This window comes from Monodon monoceros, unplaced genomic scaffold, assembly GCF_005190385.1.
Source record: "Monodon monoceros isolate NGI ecotype Baffin Bay Population unplaced genomic scaffold, NGI_Narwhal_1 Super_Scaffold_10, whole genome shotgun sequence".
Classification (NCBI taxonomy): Eukaryota; Metazoa; Chordata; class Mammalia; order Artiodactyla; family Monodontidae; genus Monodon; species Monodon monoceros.
The window spans coordinates 40616834-40637913 of record NW_021703766.1 but is presented as its reverse complement, the minus strand read 5'-3'; the positions used below and the strand labels follow the sequence as shown (position 1 = coordinate 40637913).

Here is a 21080-nt window from a genome sequence, read left to right as displayed (position 1 = left end):
TTTATATTTTTCAGTAGTTGCTGCACCTGAATTACATTATCTAAGAAAACAAGCTCAAGAACTGGTGGATGAAAATGATGGATTGAAAATGACTGTTCATTGTTTGAATGTAGAACTGAGTAGATATCAAACAAAATTCAGGCATTTATCCAAGGAAGAGGTAATGTTTCCTGTTAAGAAAAATCAGTTTTCTGATATTTTAGCCTTTCCTGTTGATTGGTTTCCAATTCTAAAGGGCTCATATTTATTATAATTTGGTATAAAAAAAGATACATCCAAAGTAGAGTCTTTCTGAGCACCTTTCTGTTTTCTCCCTCCCTCCCTCCTTCCCACTCTCCCTTTCTCTGATGGGTCTTGGAACATCCCCAACTACTGGGAACCACTAAGAATAAAGGCAGCAGCTTGGACAATCACAGGTTTGAGAGGCAGCCAAGAGCTTGGGCCAGGCTGATGGATGAGACTCATCTCCTATACAAGACCACTCTGTCAAGACAGGAGAGGTGGCTGTTTTTTCTAATGCACAGAAACCAACACAGAGAGTAAAGGAAAATGAAGAAAAAAGGGAATATGTTCTAAAGAAGAGAACGAGATAAATCTCCAGAAACTGATCTTAATGAAATCCAGATAAGTGATTTACTTAAAAGAGAGTTTAAAATAACAGTCATAAAGATGCTCAGCAAGGTCAGGAAAGCATGAACAAAGTGAGAATTTCAACGAAGAGATAGAAAATATTTAAAAAGTACCAAAGAGAAATCATAGAGCAGAAGAATATAATCCTTGAGGTGAAAAATTCAATAGAGGGTTTCAACAGCCGACTAGCGCAAGTGTGAGAAAGGATCAGTGAGCTTGAAGACAGGGCAGTGGAATTTATCCAAACAGAAGAGTAAAAAGAATGAAAAAGAGTGAAGATAGCTTAAGGAATGCCATGATGTGGATTACAGAGGTCCCAGAGGGGAAAGAGAGAAAGGGGCATAAAGCTCATTTAAAGAAATAATGCTGAAAAGTTCCCTGGGGAAAGAAATAGACATCTCAATCCAGGAAGCCCAGAGAGTTCTAAACAAGATGAATCCAAAGGCACCCACATCAAAACACATTATAATTAAATTGTCAAAAGTTAAAACAAGGAGACAATCTTAAAAGCAGCAAGAGGAAAACATGTTACATACAAGGAAACCCTCATAAGATCTATCAGCAGAAACTTTGCAGACCAGAAGGGAGTAGCACAATATATTCAACCAAGAATACACTACCCAGCAAAGTTGTCCTTTAGAATTGGAGTAGACAGAGGTAAAGAGCTTTCAGGACATACAAAAGCAGAAGGAGTTAATCACCACCAGACCAGCCTTACAAGAAATGTTAAAGGACTTTCTTCAAGCTGAAATACAAGGGCACTAATTAGTAACAGGAAAACATGAAATTAAAATTTTCACTGGTAAAGGTAAATATATAGTAAAATTAAAGATAATCTGTTGTTGTGAAGTTGGTGGGTTAATCACTTATAAATCTAGTATGAAGGTTAAAAGACAAAGATAGTAAAAATATAACTACAATAATTTGTTGATGAATATACAAGATAAAAAGATGTAAATTGCAACATCATAAACATAAAATGGGGAGAGAATAAAAAATGTAGTTTTGCAATTCTTTCAAACTTAAGTTATCAACTTAAAATAGACAGTTATAAGTTGTTTTATGTAAGCCTCATAGTAACCACAAAGCAGAAACCTATAGTGGATACACAGAAAGTAAAGACAAAGTAATCTAAACGTAACACTACAGAAAATCATGAAATCACACTTGAAGAGAGCAAGAGAAGAAAGGAACCAAAAGGAATTACAGAAAGCCAGGGAACAGTGAACAAAATGGCAATTCAGTCCATACCTAACAATAATTACTTTAAATATAAATGGGCTAAAATTCTCCAATCAAAACATATAGAGTGGTTGAATGGATAAAAAAGCAAGACCCATGTATGTGCTGCTTACAAGAGACTCACTTCAGATATAAAGACATAAACAGACAAAGTGAAGGGATGGAAAAATGTACTCCATGCAAATGGAAGCCAAAAGAAAGGTGGGTTGGCTTTACTTAGACAAAATAGACTTTAAGACAAAGACTGTAATAAGAGACAAAGGTTATTATAAGATGATAAAGAGGTCACTCCAACAAGAGGATATAACATTTATAAATATTTGTGAACCCAACATAGGCACACCTAAAAATATAAAGCAAATATTCACAGACCTAAAGAGAAAAAGACAGTCATACAATAATAGTAGGCGACTGTAATACCCCACTTTTATTAATGGATAGATCATCCAGACAGATAATCAGTAAGGAAACATTGGCCTTAAATGATACATCAGACCATGTGTATACAGAACATTGCATCCAAAAGCAACAGAATAAACATCCTTCTCCAAGCACACATGTAACATTCTCCAGGATAGATCATATGTTAGGCCACAACACAAGTCTTAATAAATTTAAAAGGATTGAAATCATATCAAGCATCTTTTCTGACCACAATAGTGTAAAACTAGAAATCAATTAAAAGAAGGAAACTGGAAAATTAACAAATATGTGGACATTAAACAACATGCTACTCTGATCAAACAGTGGATCAAAGAAGAAATCAGAAAACATCTTGAGACAAATGAAAATGGAAACACAACATAACAAGACTTATGGGATACAGCAAAAGCAATTCCAAGAGGGAAGTTCATAGTAATAAACACCTACACTAAGAGACAAGAAAGATCTCAAGTAAACAACCTAACTTTATACCTCAAATAACTAGAAAAAGAACAAATGAAGCCCAAAGTTAATAGAAGGAAGGAAATAACAAGGATCATAGCAGAAGTAAATTAAATAAAAACTAGAAAAGATCAATGAACTAAGCTGATTGTTTGAAATCATACCAAGTATTAATACCAACCCTTCTCAAACTCTTCTGAAGAATTGAAGAGGAAGAGACACTGCTAAACTCATTTTACGAGACCAGCATTACCCTAATGCCAAAGCCAGACAAGAACACTCCAGGAAAATTGTAGGCCAATGTCCCTGATAAACAGAGATACAAAAATCCTCAACAAAATATTAGCAAACTGAATTCAACAGTATAGTTGACCCTCAAACAACATGGGTTTGAACTGTATGGGTGCGTTATACGTGAATTTTATTTCCAGTAAATACGTACAGTACTACAGAATCCACGGTTGGTTGAATTGGCAGCTGTAGAACTGTGGATCTGGAGAGCCAACTGTGGGACTTGAGCATCTGCAGATTTCGGTATCCACAGCCAGTCCTAGGACCAGTTCTGCACAGAGAGGGATGACTGTGTATCGAAAGGATCAAACACCACGATCAAGTGCTGTTTATTCACGGGATACAGGATGGTTCAGCATCTGCAAATTAGTCAGTACAGTAAGTCCCCTACATACGAACGAGTTCCGTTCCGAGGGCACATTTGTAAGTCCGATTTGTTCCTAAGTCCAACAAAGTTAACCTAGGTACCCAACTAACACAATTGGCTATATGGTACTGTACCATACTAGGTTTATAATACTTTTCACACAATATGTAAAACACAAAAAATAAAACGTTTTTAATCTTACGATATAGTAAGATTACAGTACAGTAGTCCAGTACAACAGCGGGCATACAGGGGTTGGCGTGGAGTGAACAGGCAAGAAGAGTCACTGACTGGACGAGGGAGAGGAGGTGGGAGCCGGTACAGCTGAAGGACCGTCAGCAATAGGAGACGGAGGGCAAGCTGCAATTTCACTCATGCCTGATGTTGATGGAGCACATGTTTGCATCTTTGAAAGTTCGCAACTTGAAGGTTTGTATGTAGGGGACTTGCTATATAATACACCATATTAACAAAATTAAGAGTAAAACCTGTGATCATCTCAATAGATGCAGAAAATTTTGACAAAAATTCAACATATTGTCATGATAAAAACTCTCAACAAACCGGGTGTAGAAGGACCATACTGCAACATAGTAATAGGCCATATATGACAAGCCTACATCTAGAGCTGAAGCCTTCAGGGACAACACAGGGATGTCCACTCTTACCAGTTTTATTCAACAGGATACTAGAAGACCAAGCCGGAGCAATTAGGCAAGAAAGATATAAAAAGCCTCCAATTGGAAAGGAAGAAGTAAAATTGCCTCTGTTTGCTGATGACAATGAAATTATATATAGAAAACCCTAAAGGCTCCACCACAAAACTGTTAAAACTAATAAATGAATTCAGTAAATTTGCAGGATGCACAATCAATATGCAAAAATCAGTTGTGTTTCTACACACCAAAAACTATTGGAAAGAGAAATTAAGAAAACAATCCCATTTATAGTAGCATCAAAAAGAATAAAACACTTAGGAATCAATTTACTAAGGAGGTGAAACATGTACACTTGATCTTAGCAAAAAGACCAAGAAGCGATAAGGAGGTGAAACATCTGCACACCAAAAACTATAAAACATTGATGAAAGAAATCAAAGATGATGCAAGTAAGTGGAAAGATATTCTGTGCTCATGGATTGAAAGAATATTGCTACAACGTCCGTACTACCCAAAGTGACCTGCAGAGTCAGTATGATTGCTATCAAAATTCCAGTGGCATTTTTCACAGAAACAGATAAAACAATCCTAAAATTTATATGGAACCACAAAAGACTTCAAATATTTAAAGTAGACTCAAGAAAGAAAAAGCTGGAGATACCACACCTCCTGATTTCAAGCTATATTACAAAGAAATAGTAATCAAAACGGTGTACTGTTGGCATGAAAACAGACACATAGATCAATGGAACAGAATTGAGAGCCCAGATATAAACCCATGTGTATACGGTCAACAAAGGAGCCAAGAATATACTATGGGGAAAGGATAGTCTCTTTAGTAAATGATGCTGGGAAAACTGAATATCCACTTGCAAAAGAATGAAACTGGACCCCTGTTGTACACCATACACAAAAATCAACTCAAAATGAATTGAGGACTTGAATGTAAGACCTGAATCATAAAACTCCTTGGTCTTGGCATTGATTTTTTGGATTTTTTAAAGAATTTATTTGTTTATCTATTTATTTTTGTCTGCTTTGGGTCTTCGTTGCTGCGTGCGGGCCTTCTCTAGTTGTGGTGAGCGGGGGCTACTCTTTGCTGCAGTGCACGGGCTTCTCATTGCGGTGGCTTCTCTTGTTGCGGAGCATGGGCTCTAGGCGCACGGGCTTCAGTAGTTGTGGCTCGCGGGCTATAGAAGCGCAGGCTCAGTAGTCGTGGTGCACTGGCTTAGTTGCTCCGCGGCATCTGGGATCTTCCCAGACCAGGGCTCGAACCTGTGTACCCTGCATTGGCAGGCGGATTCTTAACCACTGCACCACCAGGGAAGCCCTGATTTTTTGGATTTGATACCAGAAACAAAGACAACAAAAGCAAAGATAAACAAATGGACTACATCAAACTAAAAAAGCTTTTGCAAAGGGAACTATCAACAAAATGAAAAGGCAACCTATGGAATGGGAGAAAATATTGGCAAACCACATGTCCAATAAAGGGTTAATATCCAAACTATACAAGGAACTCATACAACTCAATCGCACAAAAACAAATAGCCCAATTTGAAAATGGGCAAAGGATCTGAATAGACATTTTTGCAAAGAAGACATACAGATGGGCAACAGGTATATGAAAAGGTGCTCAATGTCACTAATCATCAGGAAAATGCAACTTATGACCACAATGAGAGACCACCTCATGCCTGCTAGCGTGCCTTTTTTGAAAAAGAAATTCTGGTGAGGGTGTGGAGAAAAGGGAACCCTTGTACACTATTGGTGAGAATGTAAGTTGGTGCAGCCACTATAAAAAACAGTATGGAGGTTCCTCAAGTAATTAAAAACGGAACTACCATACCTTCAGCAATCTCACTTCTGGGTGTATATATAAAGGAAATGAAATCACTGTCTTGAAGAGATAGCTATACTCTCACGTTCATTGCAGCATTATTTATGATAGCCAAGGATGAATGGATAAAGAAAATGTGGTATATGTCACATGTTTTATATATATATATATATATATACACACACACACAGACACGTATACATATATATATACATATATATAAAAACCATATGACATACAGTGGAATATTATTCAGCCTTAAAGAACAAGGCAGTTCTGTCACTTGCAACATGGGTGAACGTGTAGGGTATTATTCTAAGTGAAATAAGCCAGATAAAGGACTATACTGCTTGGTGTCACTTATATGTGGAATCTTAAAAAAAGAAGTCAAACTCATAGAAACACAGTTGAATGGTGACTGCCATGGGCTGGGGGGAAGGGCGGTGGGAAAAATAGGGAGAGGCAAGTAAAAGGGTACAAACTTTCAGGTACAAGATGAATGAGATCTGAGGATCCAATGTATAACATGGTGACTATAGTTGATAATACTGTACCGTATAGTTGAAACTTGCTGAGAGAGTAGAACTTGTGTTCTCTCCCCACAAAATGGTAAATATGTGGGGTGATGGGTGTGTAATTAACTTGGAGGTGGAGATCCTTTCACAATCTATGTGTATGTAAAGAGAGAAGACAGACTAGGTTTTACTTTAGGAGCAGGATTGCAGAATTCAATTCGACAGACTCTCACTGAGCAAACCACTACGCTATTTTTGAGGTTCTGAGCAAACCTCAAAAATTGTGAGGAACAACAAGAGGACCCAGCAGCTCAGGTCTGTGCCCTGGAGGCTCGTGTGTGTGAGGGTTGTGTGGGGCTGGAGGCGCGGTGGGGGTGTCAGGACGCCCAGCTCACTGGCTCCTACTGGGATCGGGGTGGCGGGGGAAGCCTGGTGTGCACGGTGTTGTCACGTGGCTCCTGGGAGTTCAGGGCAGCTTTATGGGCTGCTTTCTTTCTTTCTGAAGTAGGACTTGGGTTTAAATTTTTTAAATATCAGCTTTGAGATGTAATTCATATACCGTCGATAATTCACCCATTTAAAGTATACAATTCAGTGATTTTTAGTGTCTTCACAGAACTGTGCAGCCGCCACCACAATCAATTTTAGAACATTTTCATCACAACAAGAAAACACACCTGTTAGCGGTCACGCCCCCTTCTGTCCCACCACCCACGTTGGCCCTGGCAACCACTACTTTCTGTGGATTTGCCTATTCTGAATGTTTTGTATAACTGGAATCATACAACAGGTGGTCTTTTGTGGCTGACTTCTTTCACTTCACATAATGTTAACTGTTTTTTTTAACAAAAATATTAAAGTTCCTGGGGTCCTATGATCCAAAACAGGCTTCCTAGGCCAGGGCCTTCTGCAGGGCTGTGAACAAGCCAGTTCTCTTTCAGAAGGTTGTGGGCAGGCAGGCCCAGCGACTGGCTGCTGCCCTCACCCGCCACCCCCAAAATGTGCACACCATTCTACCCTTTGGGGCCACCGATCTCCATGACAGTCTCCCCTGATGCCTCCAGCCAGAGGTGATCTCTCTCTCCAACCACTGCAGCCTTCTGTTTGTTCCACTCTCAAGGCACGTTCTGCCCTGTGCGATGTGAGAAGACCCATCTCTGTGTGGAACCATACAATCCTTGTAAACAGTGAAATGTGCTGTAACGTCCACAGTGGCTTAGTGAGCTTTCAGTGTTTGCTGAATGAATCATGAGATGGTAAACGCGTTAGAAAATTTTTGTTGGATAAGGAATTATGCCATCAGGGCCATTGCTTCTGGCCCTGATGGAATTACTGCTACCAGCTTTGGCCTCTTACTGTCAACAGCTAAAAGACCAGGCAGAATAAATAATACAGCTCTCTACAGACATCAGACAGCAGGCAGCAGTGTCCTCATGGGGAGGAGGAGGATAAACAGATGAGCCCTATGATCACATTGCTTTCTGCTTGGAGGCACTCTCGGATAACAGTGCCGGGTGGAGCAACGCAAGCAGAGTATGGCAGTCTGAACTGAAGAGACAGATTAGATTTGGGGAAGCAGAGGAGACTAGGATTTGTGGGGCAGGAACACCAGAGAGGAGGGAGCCACGGCAAGAGCTACATAAATCCACATGGGGTTCCTCGCAGTCCTTTGTTGAACACTAATCTACACATGTATAGGATGAAACTCTGTGGGGCCAGGCAGGATACAAGTTCAGGGAGCTGTGAGCTAAAAATAATTAGCACCCGGAGACCTTTGGGTTCTGAAAAAGATGAGCCTCAAAAGCATCGTTTTTTGTGCGTAACTTAAGAGCCTACAAAAGAAAAAGAAAACAAAACACTTTAAAAGAAGACAACAAAATCTAGACAACAACATAACGCTGAAAAAGTTTTACTGGCATCCAATAAAAAATTATTAGATACGTTCCACATTTTAAAATGCTGAAAGGTTTTGACAGCTAAATGCAACATGGAATCCTGGATTGGATTCTTGACCAGAAAAGGACATCAGTGGGAAAATAGGCGGCATTTCAGTGTGGTCTATAGATTAGAATGCAGTGTTGCATCAGTCTTGATCTCCTGATTTTTTACGCTGGTACTGTGGTCAAATAGATGAATGCTTTTGCTTTTAGGACATATACATTGAAGTATTTAGAGGAAAAGGAGCATTATGTGTATAAATTACTCTCAAACACTTCAGATAATTATATATGTATATAAATATATACACAAATATATCAGTTTACACACACACACACACACACGATTCCTAGACAGCTGATGCCCAGTCTAGGTTAAGAATAGCTAAGACTTGAAATTTCAGAGGAAGTGTAATTTAATTTGTCTTCACCGTGTGTTTTGTTTTTAGAGTTTAAATATTGAAGGCCTCCCATCAAAGGGCCCTGTACCGCCCTGGCTGGTAAGTGAAAGTTATTTAATTTCAGGCCCATATTTTCTGGGCTATAATTGAATGGCTGTTACAAACCATTCCAAATGAAGTATATTTTCTTTCCTTTTTAAAGATGTGCTGATTGTGTTTAGATGTGAGAAAGATATTAACCTTCTTTATTCCATTATGTTCAGGTGGATACAAAGTACCTGTCCCCCTTGTTGCTGGCCTATGAAGACAGAATGAAAGAGAAGGACGAGCTCAATGCCAACCTTCAGGTAGGTGGGCGAAAGTCTCAGAAGAACAAGGTTTGTAAAAAAGACGACCGATTCAAACTTGGAAGCAACATTTTGAAGATAGGTATAGCCAACATCTAGCAGGTACTCAAGTGTTTGTTAAAAGAAGGAAAGGAGGAAGGAGGGAGTGTAGCAGTGTGGGGACGGGGAGAAGGAAGAGGGAAGGCAGGAGAGAGGGACGGGCGGAGCAGGGCGGTGGGTTGGGATTGATGGGAGAAGTATTGGAGGGACGGGGTGCAGCATTGGAAGCCGTGGCTTCCCAGACAGGCAGCCCCACGTGGGCTGGGATCTTGGGGTGCGGAGAAGGCAGCAGTGGGAGGTGCTACTTTCCTGGTCCTGTGCAGCTGCAAACAGCACTGGTAAAAGGGACATTTGGGCAGACAAGGAAGGTAGAAGACCGGGGATGTTTCAGGCAGGCTTAGATGCTTCTTAATTCTATGAAGAGCTGACCCCCAGGAAGTCTAATTACTGAGCTGTTGGTAGTGGTGGGGAAGTGAGGTTTTTGTTTGTTTCTGCCATGTTCACTCTTTTTCATGGGAATGGCTCCTGGAGCAGAGTTCATTCTAATGATACAGGAAACCAAGGCTGTGCAGGTGTTATAGATACGTCCCATGCCTTTCCGTGCTGCGAACCTCTGTGTTCCTTATTTAAGTGACCAAAGGGATCCCTGGAATTGGAGGGATCCAGAGAGAAAAGAGTTGGTATTTCTAGGATCCCTGATTGGAAGGGTCTGTTAAGAGTCACCCAGCCTGTTCTTGTTCTGCTGTCCCATGTACATGGCCCATGTAATGCAGTTGTGAACCTTTTCTCCTAGGCTTTCTGTTGGACACTTATTTTTTTTTTTTTTTAGCCTTTATACAAGTCTATCTTTATTTGTAAAAAATAATATACAACGAAAGCTAATTTAATTTTTAAAATCAAAGCTCATTTAGTGATAATGTACATTTTATAATAAAATTGTAGTAAAATACTGACATTTGATAGTTAAACAAAGTAGCATTCATGTAAAAGTCATGTTGCATGTAAAATTTAATTAGAAAATCCATAGTTCACAAAAGTACATATATTTTGTTGATAGCTCATGAGGACATTATCATAAATTTACTTAAGATACAGAACAAAACTCACAGTTAGCTTGACATTTAGTACTATAAAATTTTATGCCGAGTCCACTGATATTTTTGTTAATAAGGTACACTTGAAATAATTCAGACTAGCAATGAATCGACATTTTATTGTATAACCAAGATCTGTTGGTTTTACAATACGTCTAGTAATCAATTCTTTCACCAATAATTTAAACGAGAGATCCAGTTGAAAAGACCGTTGACATATACCCTTAGTGGGATAATTAAAAATCACTAGCAGGGCTTCCCTGGTGGCGCAGTGGCTGAGAGTCCACTTGCCGATGCAGGGGACACGGGTTCGTGCCCCGGTCCAGGAGGATCCCACATGCCTCGGAGCGGCTGGGCCCGTGAGCCGTGGCCGCTGAGCCTGCGCGTCCGGAGCCTGTGCTCCGCAACGGGAGAGGCCACAACAGTGAGAGGCCCGCGCACCACAAAGAAAAAAAAAAAAAAAAAAGCACTAGCAGCTTTGATTTCCATTTTCATGAATACATACAAGACAAATCTGTATTTTACAGTTAAAAATTGTACAAAAAGTCAAGCCCTGAAGTATTTCTTCCCCTAAGAGAAAAGTTCTGATGTTAAAACTTTGTTAAAAAAAAAAGAGAGAGAGCTAGTATGTGAAAATATTTTTACTTAAAATGTTGAAGCCCTGCACCGCTTATAATTATAAATGAAATGTAACCTTCTACTTATTAACATTTTGCCATTCAAGAGTCAAATTTATAGAACTCAACAGAATGTTAAACCTGGAACGCCATTAAAAGATAGTGGTTATATAACTGGAAGAACTTCAATGAATTCAACAAAAAGTACTCTGTATTACATAATGTTGTGCAGTTAACAGTTTAGTGATAACATGTTTCGTGGTAAAATGTGGGCAAAATACATTGAAGTATTCTGAGTCAAGAGAGCTTCATTTAATCAACTTTACTTCATATACTTTTACCATATAGAGAAAATATCCTTCAAAACGGAGTCATTTGATTCTTCATTGTTTGTTTTAATAGCACACAGTTGTTATAAGGTATCCATTCTAGCCCTAGCATAAAATTAATCAATAAATAACTCTGAGAGAAATATCCATAAGTCACAGGGAACTCATGTAGTTCATACTATTCTTAGTCTCTATATACAAGCTACTGTAGTGCCTGTGTACCTCCATACAATGAAACCAGGCAAGGAACGAAAGTTAGCAGCCTTACTCTTACCTTGCTAAGTGGATGCATCGGAAAGTAATAAATAGCCTCATAAAATTAATCGAGATACACTCTACCTGTCAAAGGCGAATACGACATACCTTTCATAAAGTGTAGGCAGTGTTCCTAGAAGTCCCATTAAGGAAAACCCAAAATTTTCATATAAAAAGTGCACAAGGTTTTCCTGTGTGTAAAAATCTCTTAGTTTGGGTGCATTTTTTTTTTTAACGAAAATAATTCACACTACTCAAATACATTAAAAGAGTAAAAAGGCAGACAAACAAAATATACACACAAACAACAAAAGGAATGATTTCTAATGAGATTTGGAATGAGGACAAGGAGAGGTTACGGAGGCTTCCCTGGTGGCGCAGTGGCCGAGAGTCCGCCTGCTGATGCAGGGGACATGGGCCCGCGCCCCAGTCTGGGAAGATCCCACATGCCGCGGAGCGGCTGGGCCCGTGAGCCATGGCCGCCGAGCCTGCGCGTCCGGAGCCCGTGCTCCGCAACAGGAGAGGCCACAACAGTGAGAGGCCCCCGTACCGCAAAAACAAAAACAAAAACAAAAAAGAAGAGATTACAGGAGAGAGTCTCCCATATCACCAGAGTCGATGGAACTGGCTTTCACAACATAAGTGATGCCCAAATGGAATGAGTTTGTAAATATGAAAGCTACAAGATGGGCAAACACGGACCTGAACAACTGTTAGAGTTTCTTAATTCAGGAACATAGCTTCAATGCTTTATAACTTAGGAAGCAACCCGTAAAAAACAGTCAATTGATCTGATTTCTTAGAAATTAGGAAAAAAAATTTTGAAAAAGTTACTCGCTTACAATTAGCAACAGAGGAACAATATTAAAAAATCAAAATACAACATGGGGAATATAGGAGCCAAGGTCCCAAAGTACCGAAAGATAGACTCAGACTTCTTCACGTTAGAATTAAAAGATATATAGTTAAAGGAAAAATTAACCAGGCTCTGCACAGCAGGTTAAATATGCAACCACTTCAAACGGAAATGATCGAGTCCTTATGTGTAGTTCTGGGAATGTGCTCTAACATCCAGTTCTCTATAGACAAAATAGCAAAAGCACATCATTTCATTAGCAAAGGCCCCTTTGTTTTAGACTTAAGTTCACCTCTGACCCACTGAAGTTTATATTCATTATCAAACTACTATTTTAATAACATTTCAAGCTTGCAATATATTTTTTTCATGCCCGTCCCAGGTCACTGGTTCAGAGGTACATATGCTTTAAGCTAGCCAAATTTACAAGTCTCCATGGCATCCTCACTCAGAAAAACTTCAGACGCGATGGTTTCATAGTGTTATGATCCATCTTCTAAGAGTTTTTGATCTGGAGCGCGCGTTTCAAATTTTGTATTTGTGCCACTCGCTAAGGGTGCTAAGCTCACTTCATTAGAAGGAATAAAACCGTTCTGTCCAGATTCAAAACTGAGTTCTATTTGTGTTAATGATTCCAGGCTCTCGGTGTTACGAAGAGCCTTAGGGTTCTGCTGTGGCACACCACTGTCTTCAATAATAATGTCATCTTCATCGCTGTCTTCATCCTCTGGCTCAAAGCTCGGTTCGATCTGCTGTGGATAGCCAGGAAGGCTGTTGTCAGTAGACTAGCCAGAGCTGCCGGAAGTCCGACTCTTCCTAATGATATTATTCCTCTGGTTTGCTGGTCTCACTGTGATGGTGAGGTCGTGGCTGTTTGCAATCATCATGTCAGCTACTTGATCTAGACTCTTCCCGGAAACTTCTGTGCCATTAACTTCTAAAACTTCATCATTAACGGCTAATAGTCCTGTGCTTTGAGCCAGACCTCCTGGCACAAGTCTGGATATAAAGATCCCTGGGACCTTCTCTAAGCCATGGGGTGTCACCCTGACACTGGAGCCGTCCTGGATGTAGAATCCTAGGTGTTCCTCAGTGCCATATTTGTAAAGACGGACCCTACGATGTGTTTCTGGGAGAATATCCACGTCTATAATAGAAGACACAGGTCTGAAGTCCTGGGGCATACTAATGACTATGTGTGGCTTTTTTCTCTGTTTGTCAGGACGAAACAATTTGGTTAAGACATTCTTCTTCTTTATTAGTGTGCCTGTACCAAAGGCACTGTAGTCTGCTTCTTCCTTTTTTTGTATAAAAATCCTAAGCAGTGGGTTGGCCGCTGAAACAGCTTTGTGATAATTAGCATCGTTATTTATAGGCAGTACATCTCCGTGGATGTCTGCATAGCTTACTAGAATGTCAACATTGGGTATCTTATGAACATGTTGCGGTAATCCATAAAACTCCTTAAACTTTCCAGGTTTTGATCTTTCCAGTGAAAACCGACGAAATTCAGCTCCAAACGTGCTCTTCACCGCCACGGTGGGGTCCAGGCAGCCGCTGCCCGCTCCGTGCGGGTGTCTGCGGCTCATCCTGAGGCCTGGCCCGCAACAGCCTCCTCCAGCCGGGCCGCCCCTCGGAGCGTGGAGAGCGAGTGCCCGGCCGGCGGGCTCGGGACTCGGCTGCGGCCCAGGCGCCTCCTCACAGGCACCTGCAGAGGGGCGACCGCGGCTCGGGTCTCCGTGCAGAGCTCCGCTTGGCTGGCTCCTCACGCGGTGGGACCGAGGGTGAGACTGGCTGTGCGCCGGGCGGGAACGCGGCTTCCTCCCTCCGGGCCTCGGCGACGGCCGCCTGGACACTTAATATTTAAGAGGGTGAATTAATCTTGTATAATTGGTTAAGTATCAATCCAAATAATAAAAATACTTATTTAGTGCTCCTTCTAAAATAGGGTTCCGGAAACATTTTCTGTAAACATTTACTTAGTATCAATTTTAGGCTTTGGGGGCCATGGAGTCTCTCTTCGCAGCTACTCAGCTCTGCTACTGTAGCGTGAAAGCAGCTGCAGAGCAGGTGTGATGAATGGGCGTGGCTATGTTCCATTATGCTGTCAACCAAAGAGGCCCCTGGCCTGTGGGCTGTAGTTTGCCCCACCCATGTTCTCTAAGAGGGCCAGTGCACTGCTAGCAATTAGGGAGTGCGTTTGGGCAGAAAGGTGAGAGAAAGAGAAGTTGCTTGGCATTGTTGCTTTTTATAAGTATAAATGTCTGCTAGCTGGGAGAAGAATATTTAGAAGCGTCCCGGAATAAATATTAGCACCTAAGATTCTCACCAGAAGACAACACACAATACTGAAGCTGGCCAAGGGCTAGCTGAGAAAAGCCATGACGGAGACCACCCAGCGTGAGTGCCACAAACACAGACTGTTAGCAGTCGAAAACAGACCAAGCAACAGTCCTCGTGTGGGGGCCAATGAGTGATGAAGCTGGACTGACTGATGGCTTTAAGTAAGGGAGGCTTTCTCGTGATTGTAATGGGGCAAAATTATGAGACTCCAACCCCTGCACTAAGCCCTTCCCTACCGAAATGGGCTTCAATTAGGATGAAAAATTCTTATTTTTATCTAAAAAGCTCCAATTTATCCTCCAAAGTCTTTAAACAAAGAAAAAACTATGGCATTTATAGGCATCTCTGCCTTTTTTTTTTTTTTTGCGCTATGTGGGCCTCTTACTGGGAAGCCCAGTGAGAAGGCAGGGAAGCCCATCTCTGCCTTTTTTATTCCCCTTTTTATCTTTTCAAATATTTGGCAGTTATAGAACAATGTTATCAAGTTAGGAATCGAACTAACTTGAGGTGCTTTTGTCCCTTGTTCTCTGCATGGTATGTGTCTCTTGTGTTTTCTCGCTAGACCGTGAGCCCCTCGAGGGCAGGCACTTGGTGCTGGTACCAAGTTTAAGGCTGCCGGTACTATGAGACTTTGCTTAAACGCCATTAACATTTGATTTTAGCCACAGCGACAGCATTAGAACTAAGAAATATAGAGATGAATGTATGTGTGTGTTACAGTTTACACAAATTTTGTTTCAGGAGGAAATGAGAACGTTTAAGATGAGAGTCCAAGAAGTGGTGAAAGAAAATGAAGAACTGCACCAAGAGCTGAATAAGAATAGTCTTGTCACCAGTGAGGAATGGCAAGTGGTGTTGTGTTTCTGGTATTTTGCTAATTAAGAAAAAGAAAAGATAATAGGAATAAACTTTATTAAATTGTCAAATATATATATATTTTAACTAAAACATTTTAATGGAGAGTTTCTAAGAAACTAATAAGGTGTAGTGAAAACTAGTAAATTATTCTAAACTTGTATTTTAAAGGCTACTTTAAAACTTCTAAATAGGTTTATATATATATATATACACACATACATATATATATATATTTGCTGTCTCCATTTTTTTTTTTTTTTTTTTTTTTTGCGCTACACGGGCCTCTCACTGCTGCGGCATCTCCCGTTGCGGAGCACAGGCTCCGGACGTGCAGGCCCAGCGGCCATGGCTCACGGGCCCAGCCGCTCCGCGGCACGTGGGATCTTCCCGGACCGGGGCACGAACCCGTGCCCCCTGCATCGGCAGGTGGACTCTCAACCACTGCGCCACCAGGGAAGCCCTGCTGTCTCCATTTTTATCTTCTGGGGTTGTATTTTTCTAGGGCACTTTTCGCATCCCGAACCTGTTGAGTCGCATCCTTTCTTAGACCCCTCTGATGGCTCCCAGGGCTTTAGGACAGACAGTCCAGGATGAGGCCCTGCACTCCCAGCTCCTGCTTGCCCCGCCCCTTCCACTCCCAGACAGCTGAGCGCTGCCTCACTTCCAGCCTATTGTTGATGCTCTTCCCTCCCCCCGGAACACCCCTTCCTGCCCTCCTGTACCTCCGTTAGGGCCCTGCTCAAATGGTGCTAGTCAGTAGCTCTCCCTGAAGGCAGAGCGAATTGTTCCTTTGTCTCAGTTTCTGACTTGGCCCTAAACACACGCCCTGTCCTTGTACCTGCCATGCTGGGCCTACCTATGTGTCTTCACACCTGTCTCCCTCTTCTCCTTTGGGAGCATCTCAAGGGCAGGGCCATGTCCTGTTCATCTAGCACGGCAGCAACAGTTCAGTGCACTTGAGAAAGTAAATGTCGTCAAGAGTCTAAAGGCAATACCCAAGCAGGACCAAGAAAGCAAAAGCTATTCAGGTATATCTTTTTTGCCTTGGGTAGATATGTTATAGTTAATATTTTTTTAATGTCTTAACATCACTGAAAAAAATTAAATATTTCCCGTATGTGATATATAGAAATTTGGAATTGAGTCAACAGCATTCTTACTGATTTTACTTTACAGATTTTATGGCCACTGATGTGTCAGTTGGGACTGGTTGGGCAGCTACTGGATCCTGTTGTACTGTGGCTTCCCCTGTTGAAATTTGATTTTCTTCTGTCAGGATTCCTTGTGTGTCTCCCCTCAAACCCTCCTTGAATAGTGCCCTAGAAAGCAGGTCAGCTGGGCTGCTTCCAGGCTTCCTCTCCCAAACCCTCAGATTCTTTCTCTAACCTTGTGTATAGTTGTAAGTCAAACCTGTTTACTTCTCGTTACGGTAAAAACAAATAAATAAAATAAAGAAAAGAAAGGCAGACCCCACTTTGAAATCCACATGCCCACTGTCTTCCCCAGTCCTGTTTATAAGACTTCAAAATATGCATCCTGCTCTAGCCTGGTGACCTGTGGCACAGGGTTGGGCTGCAGAAAGCTGTCAGTTCTGCTCGGGGCCTGTTGAGGCCCTGCTGCTGGCCTCCCCCTACTCTGAATTCACTGTCCTCCAGCTGGGGCAGGACCGGGGCCTCACACCCTGTAGGCAGATCTCCTGCCACCCCGAAGCCCGTCCCAGTTGTGCCCTCGCCTGCCCCGCCTAGGCCGCTGCTCCCTGTGCCTGCGCGGGCGTGAGGTGCACTGCGTCCCGGTTCTCCTTAGTTTCAGATAATTTCTCGATGAACTTCTGGGCTGCAGCTAAACTCTACATTTCTTTCCCTAACTGCCTCTGACCAGCTGGGTAACCTCGTGCTTAATGGACCTCGGTTTCTTTACCTATAAAATGGGAAGGAGAATTAAACTAAATTTGAGGTTTTGACCTTTTTTTTTTTAGGAATGGGAGATCCCTTTCATTTAAAAAAGAAAGAAAAGGAGGAAGGGAGGGAGGGAGGAAGTCTGATAAGAAAGTCCAGAGTGGAGCTGCTCTGTTTGAGGCAGGCATGAGGAGGCTGGAACGGCCCGCCTAGGGGAGCTCCCCTGCGGGACAGCGTGGGGCCTTGTCGCCCCACAGGCCGGGCAGCTGGTAGGGACGCCTCCAGGTGCCAAGGAGCTAGTGCGCAGCCTCTGTTGAGGGAGGTAATCACTAGAGCTGGACTCCTTTCATCTTTTCTCCCTCCTTTGTGCACCTCACTTTTTTGAGTCTAAAGTGGAAAATTGAGATAATTTACTGGTTTACCATGTACCTCGGGTGGTAAACATTTAACTAGATGATTTCTAAGATCCCTTTAGCTCATTCTCACTGGATTTTGCGATCATGAGGTTGAGCTGAGCTGGGATTTACTTTGCACCAACTGTCAGGATACGGTTTGCGCAGGTGAAATTCAACCTGGGGGGGTTCAAGCGGGGCGTTTTGTACATGGGAGTTTCTATTCTCTTCTTTCTACTTTTGTATATGTTTGAAATTTTACATTTTAACAAGTTACTAAAGCAGTTCGTAATTCACACTTCCTTTCTGTCCTTTCCCTCAATTTAATGGAAATGGCAAGACTTACTGTTAATAACATGTTTAGCATTAAAACATGTCATTACCTACAACACATTTGATGCTTTCTTTTAGACTCAGGAGTGTCTCTGTAATCATTCTGCACCTGAATGTCAGTATTTAATTTTGTAAATCAATTGTAGGCGTCAGCTTCAGACTCAAGCAGAACTGGTTTTAGAGGAAAACAAGTTGTTGATAGAGCAGTTGGAGATTCAGCAAACAAAAGCCAAGGACACGCACCAGGAGCGTCTCCAGGAAGGTGAGCGGTCCTTCCCGCGAGTGGTGGTGATGCTGTGACGTTGCCATTGTGTCATTTTACACTGCTGCCACCCCCAACGCCACTTGAAGACACTGGAAGTCATGTTTTTTAGAACATGTTCTTCACTGAAGGGCAGCTGTTTATGTTATAGCATATCCAGCCATCACCCGTGAGGCGCTGACTGCTTTCTCTTAGACTCTACGGTGTCGAGTTACTCTCTTTTGTAAATCAATTGTGGATGACAGCTTTAGAGTGAGCAGAACTGAGTTTTGGGGAAAACAGTGTGCCACGTAACTGGGAAAAATCGTGTGAGATGAATATTTGAAACAACACGAGGACACGTTCCCCAAAATTTGTTGAATGAGTAAATGAGTAGGAACCATTGACTCTCTAAACAGTTTCTCTGTGCTCTCGCCCTTCCTTCAGCGCTGCAGGCGCTGCCATAGCTTAAATCTCCGTCAGATCCTTTCTGTGAGCGCCTCCTCTCCCCACGTGTCCCGCCCACCCCCCGCCCCGCCCTGCCGCCCCATCCCAGGAGCCTCACAGCGTATGACAGTGGACTTTGTAGTGGCCAGACTGAGTCATTTATTCCACTTCGATTAAACCCAAAACTTATGAGCACAAAAGAGAGTGGTATTTTTTTTTTCTTTGGCTTTACTGATTTTTCTTTTCTGGTGAGGAACAATGTAGGACAGGAGGCCAAGATACAAGCTGTCTTCTGTGAGCCAGCATGAGTCCTTTCTGTTTCCCCTCCTGCACCTGTTATTCAGCGGCTCCCCTTTCCACACGACGGAAGAGTCCGCTACCAGCCCCTGCTGTAGCTGAAGCTGCGGGGCTGGCGCTTGGCTTGTGTCTGCCGGCCAGACCGGGTCCGCAGTGAGAGCAGCTCTCAATCCAGCAGGAGTTTCCTCCCCATAGACTGAGCAGGCACAGGAGTAGCTGCCTTTGTCCTGGCATTGCTTGGGGTGGAGGGGAGACAAAGCCTCAAAGATCAGAGACGACAGGGAAATTAATTTCATATTTACTGAGCTGACTCTCAAACACGGCAGATCTAAACAGGTAGGATGATTATTTTGGCCTGTGTGATTCAGTCAGCTGCCCATGTTATTTTCCCATTTCCCAGAAACAGCTATTCATTTCGATCAACTAAATGTTTTCACAGAACAGAAGGATTTAGAGTTCTATGCTGTAATACTTCTGAGTGCTAGTTTCAGCAGATGCCCAGGAAGTGTCTTAATATGACAATACTTCCATGTCACTTAGGATGAAAATATTTATGATTTACTTTAGATGTAGGACACTAAACATAAAAAGTTAATGAAGAAAGGGAAGAAAAATTCTGCCCTTAGTTGGGCCATACTTGATGTCCTTAAAATCTTGAAATTCTTGCAGTTTTAGGGACGACATCATGATGTACGCTTGTACATCTGTGTGTGACTTAAGGCTTCAGTCTTTAGAAAGTCAGTTCCTTGAAGACTGGAATCATGTCTTGTTAAATATTATATGTTTAACAATAATATCAGTGTATCGATCCCCAGTAAGAAAGTGTATATTGAGTGACTACTTAATATAGGGACAGTAATTGCTAAGTACAAAGGCTTTGGTATTAATTTCTAAATCGCCAGCACATTTTTTTTAAGATCATCTTTTTTTTTTTTTTTTTTTTTTGCGGTACGCGGGCCTCTCACTGTTGTGGCCTCTCCCGTTGCGGAGCACAGGCTCCGGACGCGCAGGCTCAGCGGCCATGGCTCACGGGCCCAGCCGCTCCGAGGCATGTGGGATCCTCCTGGACCGGGGCACGAACCCGTGTCCCCTGCATCGGCAGGCGGACTCCCAACCACTGCGCCACCCGGGAAGCCCAAAGATCATCTTTTATAAGCTCTCACTAGTATTAATAATCAGTAATCATGCTTTATTAGCTCTTCTGTACCAAGTCTTTATCCATCTATTTTGTGTTTCAGTTTCTAAACTGACTAAACAGCTAATGCTTCTGGAGACTAAAACACAGAGCCAAGAAAAGGAGCTAACTAAAAGTAAGGAGCAATTGGAAATTTTGCGGACGGAATGCCAGGAACTAAAACTACAGTTGGACAGCAAAGTTGCAGTAGAAGTGCACACTTCAATTGTAAATGAATTAAAAAGGTAAGGACTCGGTGTCTTTTCAAGCATTAATGTGTCACCATGCATGTTGTTACAAGCAGGTAGAGAGAGGGTGCTCCCTCTTTTTTTGAGTCATTTCGCTACACCAGCACAGGAGTCCAAGACTAAGAATGGTAAATATTTTATTAAAGTAGAACAAGGCCGTCCTTGAGGGCTGTGGTCTACAGTTTGTGTGTATGTGTATGATTTTTTCCCCTACTGTTCCAGCCGCTCTTGTTTTCAGAGGTGAAATGAAAGGATAGAACCATAAAAGGAAGTACAGTGCAGCCATTAAACATGATGTCACAGAAGAATATTTTTGACATTGGAAAATAGCCACAATATATTTGTAAGTGAAGAGATTAGGTTACAAAACAGTATGTACAGAATGATTGCAATTTTATTTAAAAAGAAAAAAGGGGGGCTTCCCTGGAGGCGCAGTGGTTGAGAGTCCGCCTGCCGATGCAGGGGACACACGTTCGAGCCCCGGTCCGGGAAGATCCCACATGCTGCGGAGCGGCTGGGCCCGTGAGCCATGGCCGCTGAGCCTGCGC

The 21080-nt window shown here is 42.2% G+C and overlaps 1 protein-coding gene and 1 pseudogene across 7 annotated transcripts in view; one reads left to right on the top strand and one right to left on the bottom strand.

The window, feature by feature from the left end:
• CEP89 (centrosomal protein 89) overlaps positions 1–21080 on the top strand; it is an 87221-nt gene that overhangs the window by 31202 nt on the left and 34939 nt on the right. For 5 of the 7 annotated variants that reach the window (XR_003791359.1, XM_029207218.1, XM_029207200.1 and 2 more), the window contains 6 exons: positions 15–160; positions 8816–8866; positions 9031–9114; positions 15389–15492; positions 18272–18387; positions 20349–20529. Coding sequence is in view for 6 of the 7 variants with exons in the window: in XM_029207218.1 (XP_029063051.1) it covers positions 15–160; positions 8816–8866; positions 9031–9114; positions 15389–15492; positions 18272–18387; positions 20349–20529 (682 nt within the window). In the remaining variant the exon portion in view is untranslated. The remainder of the gene's footprint in view (positions 1–14; positions 161–8815; positions 8867–9030; positions 9115–15388; positions 15493–18271; positions 18388–20348; positions 20530–21080) is intronic. The other 2 variants (XM_029207210.1, XM_029207189.1) reach the window with 1 other exon arrangement.
• LOC114886586 lies at positions 12787–14068 on the bottom strand (annotated as a pseudogene).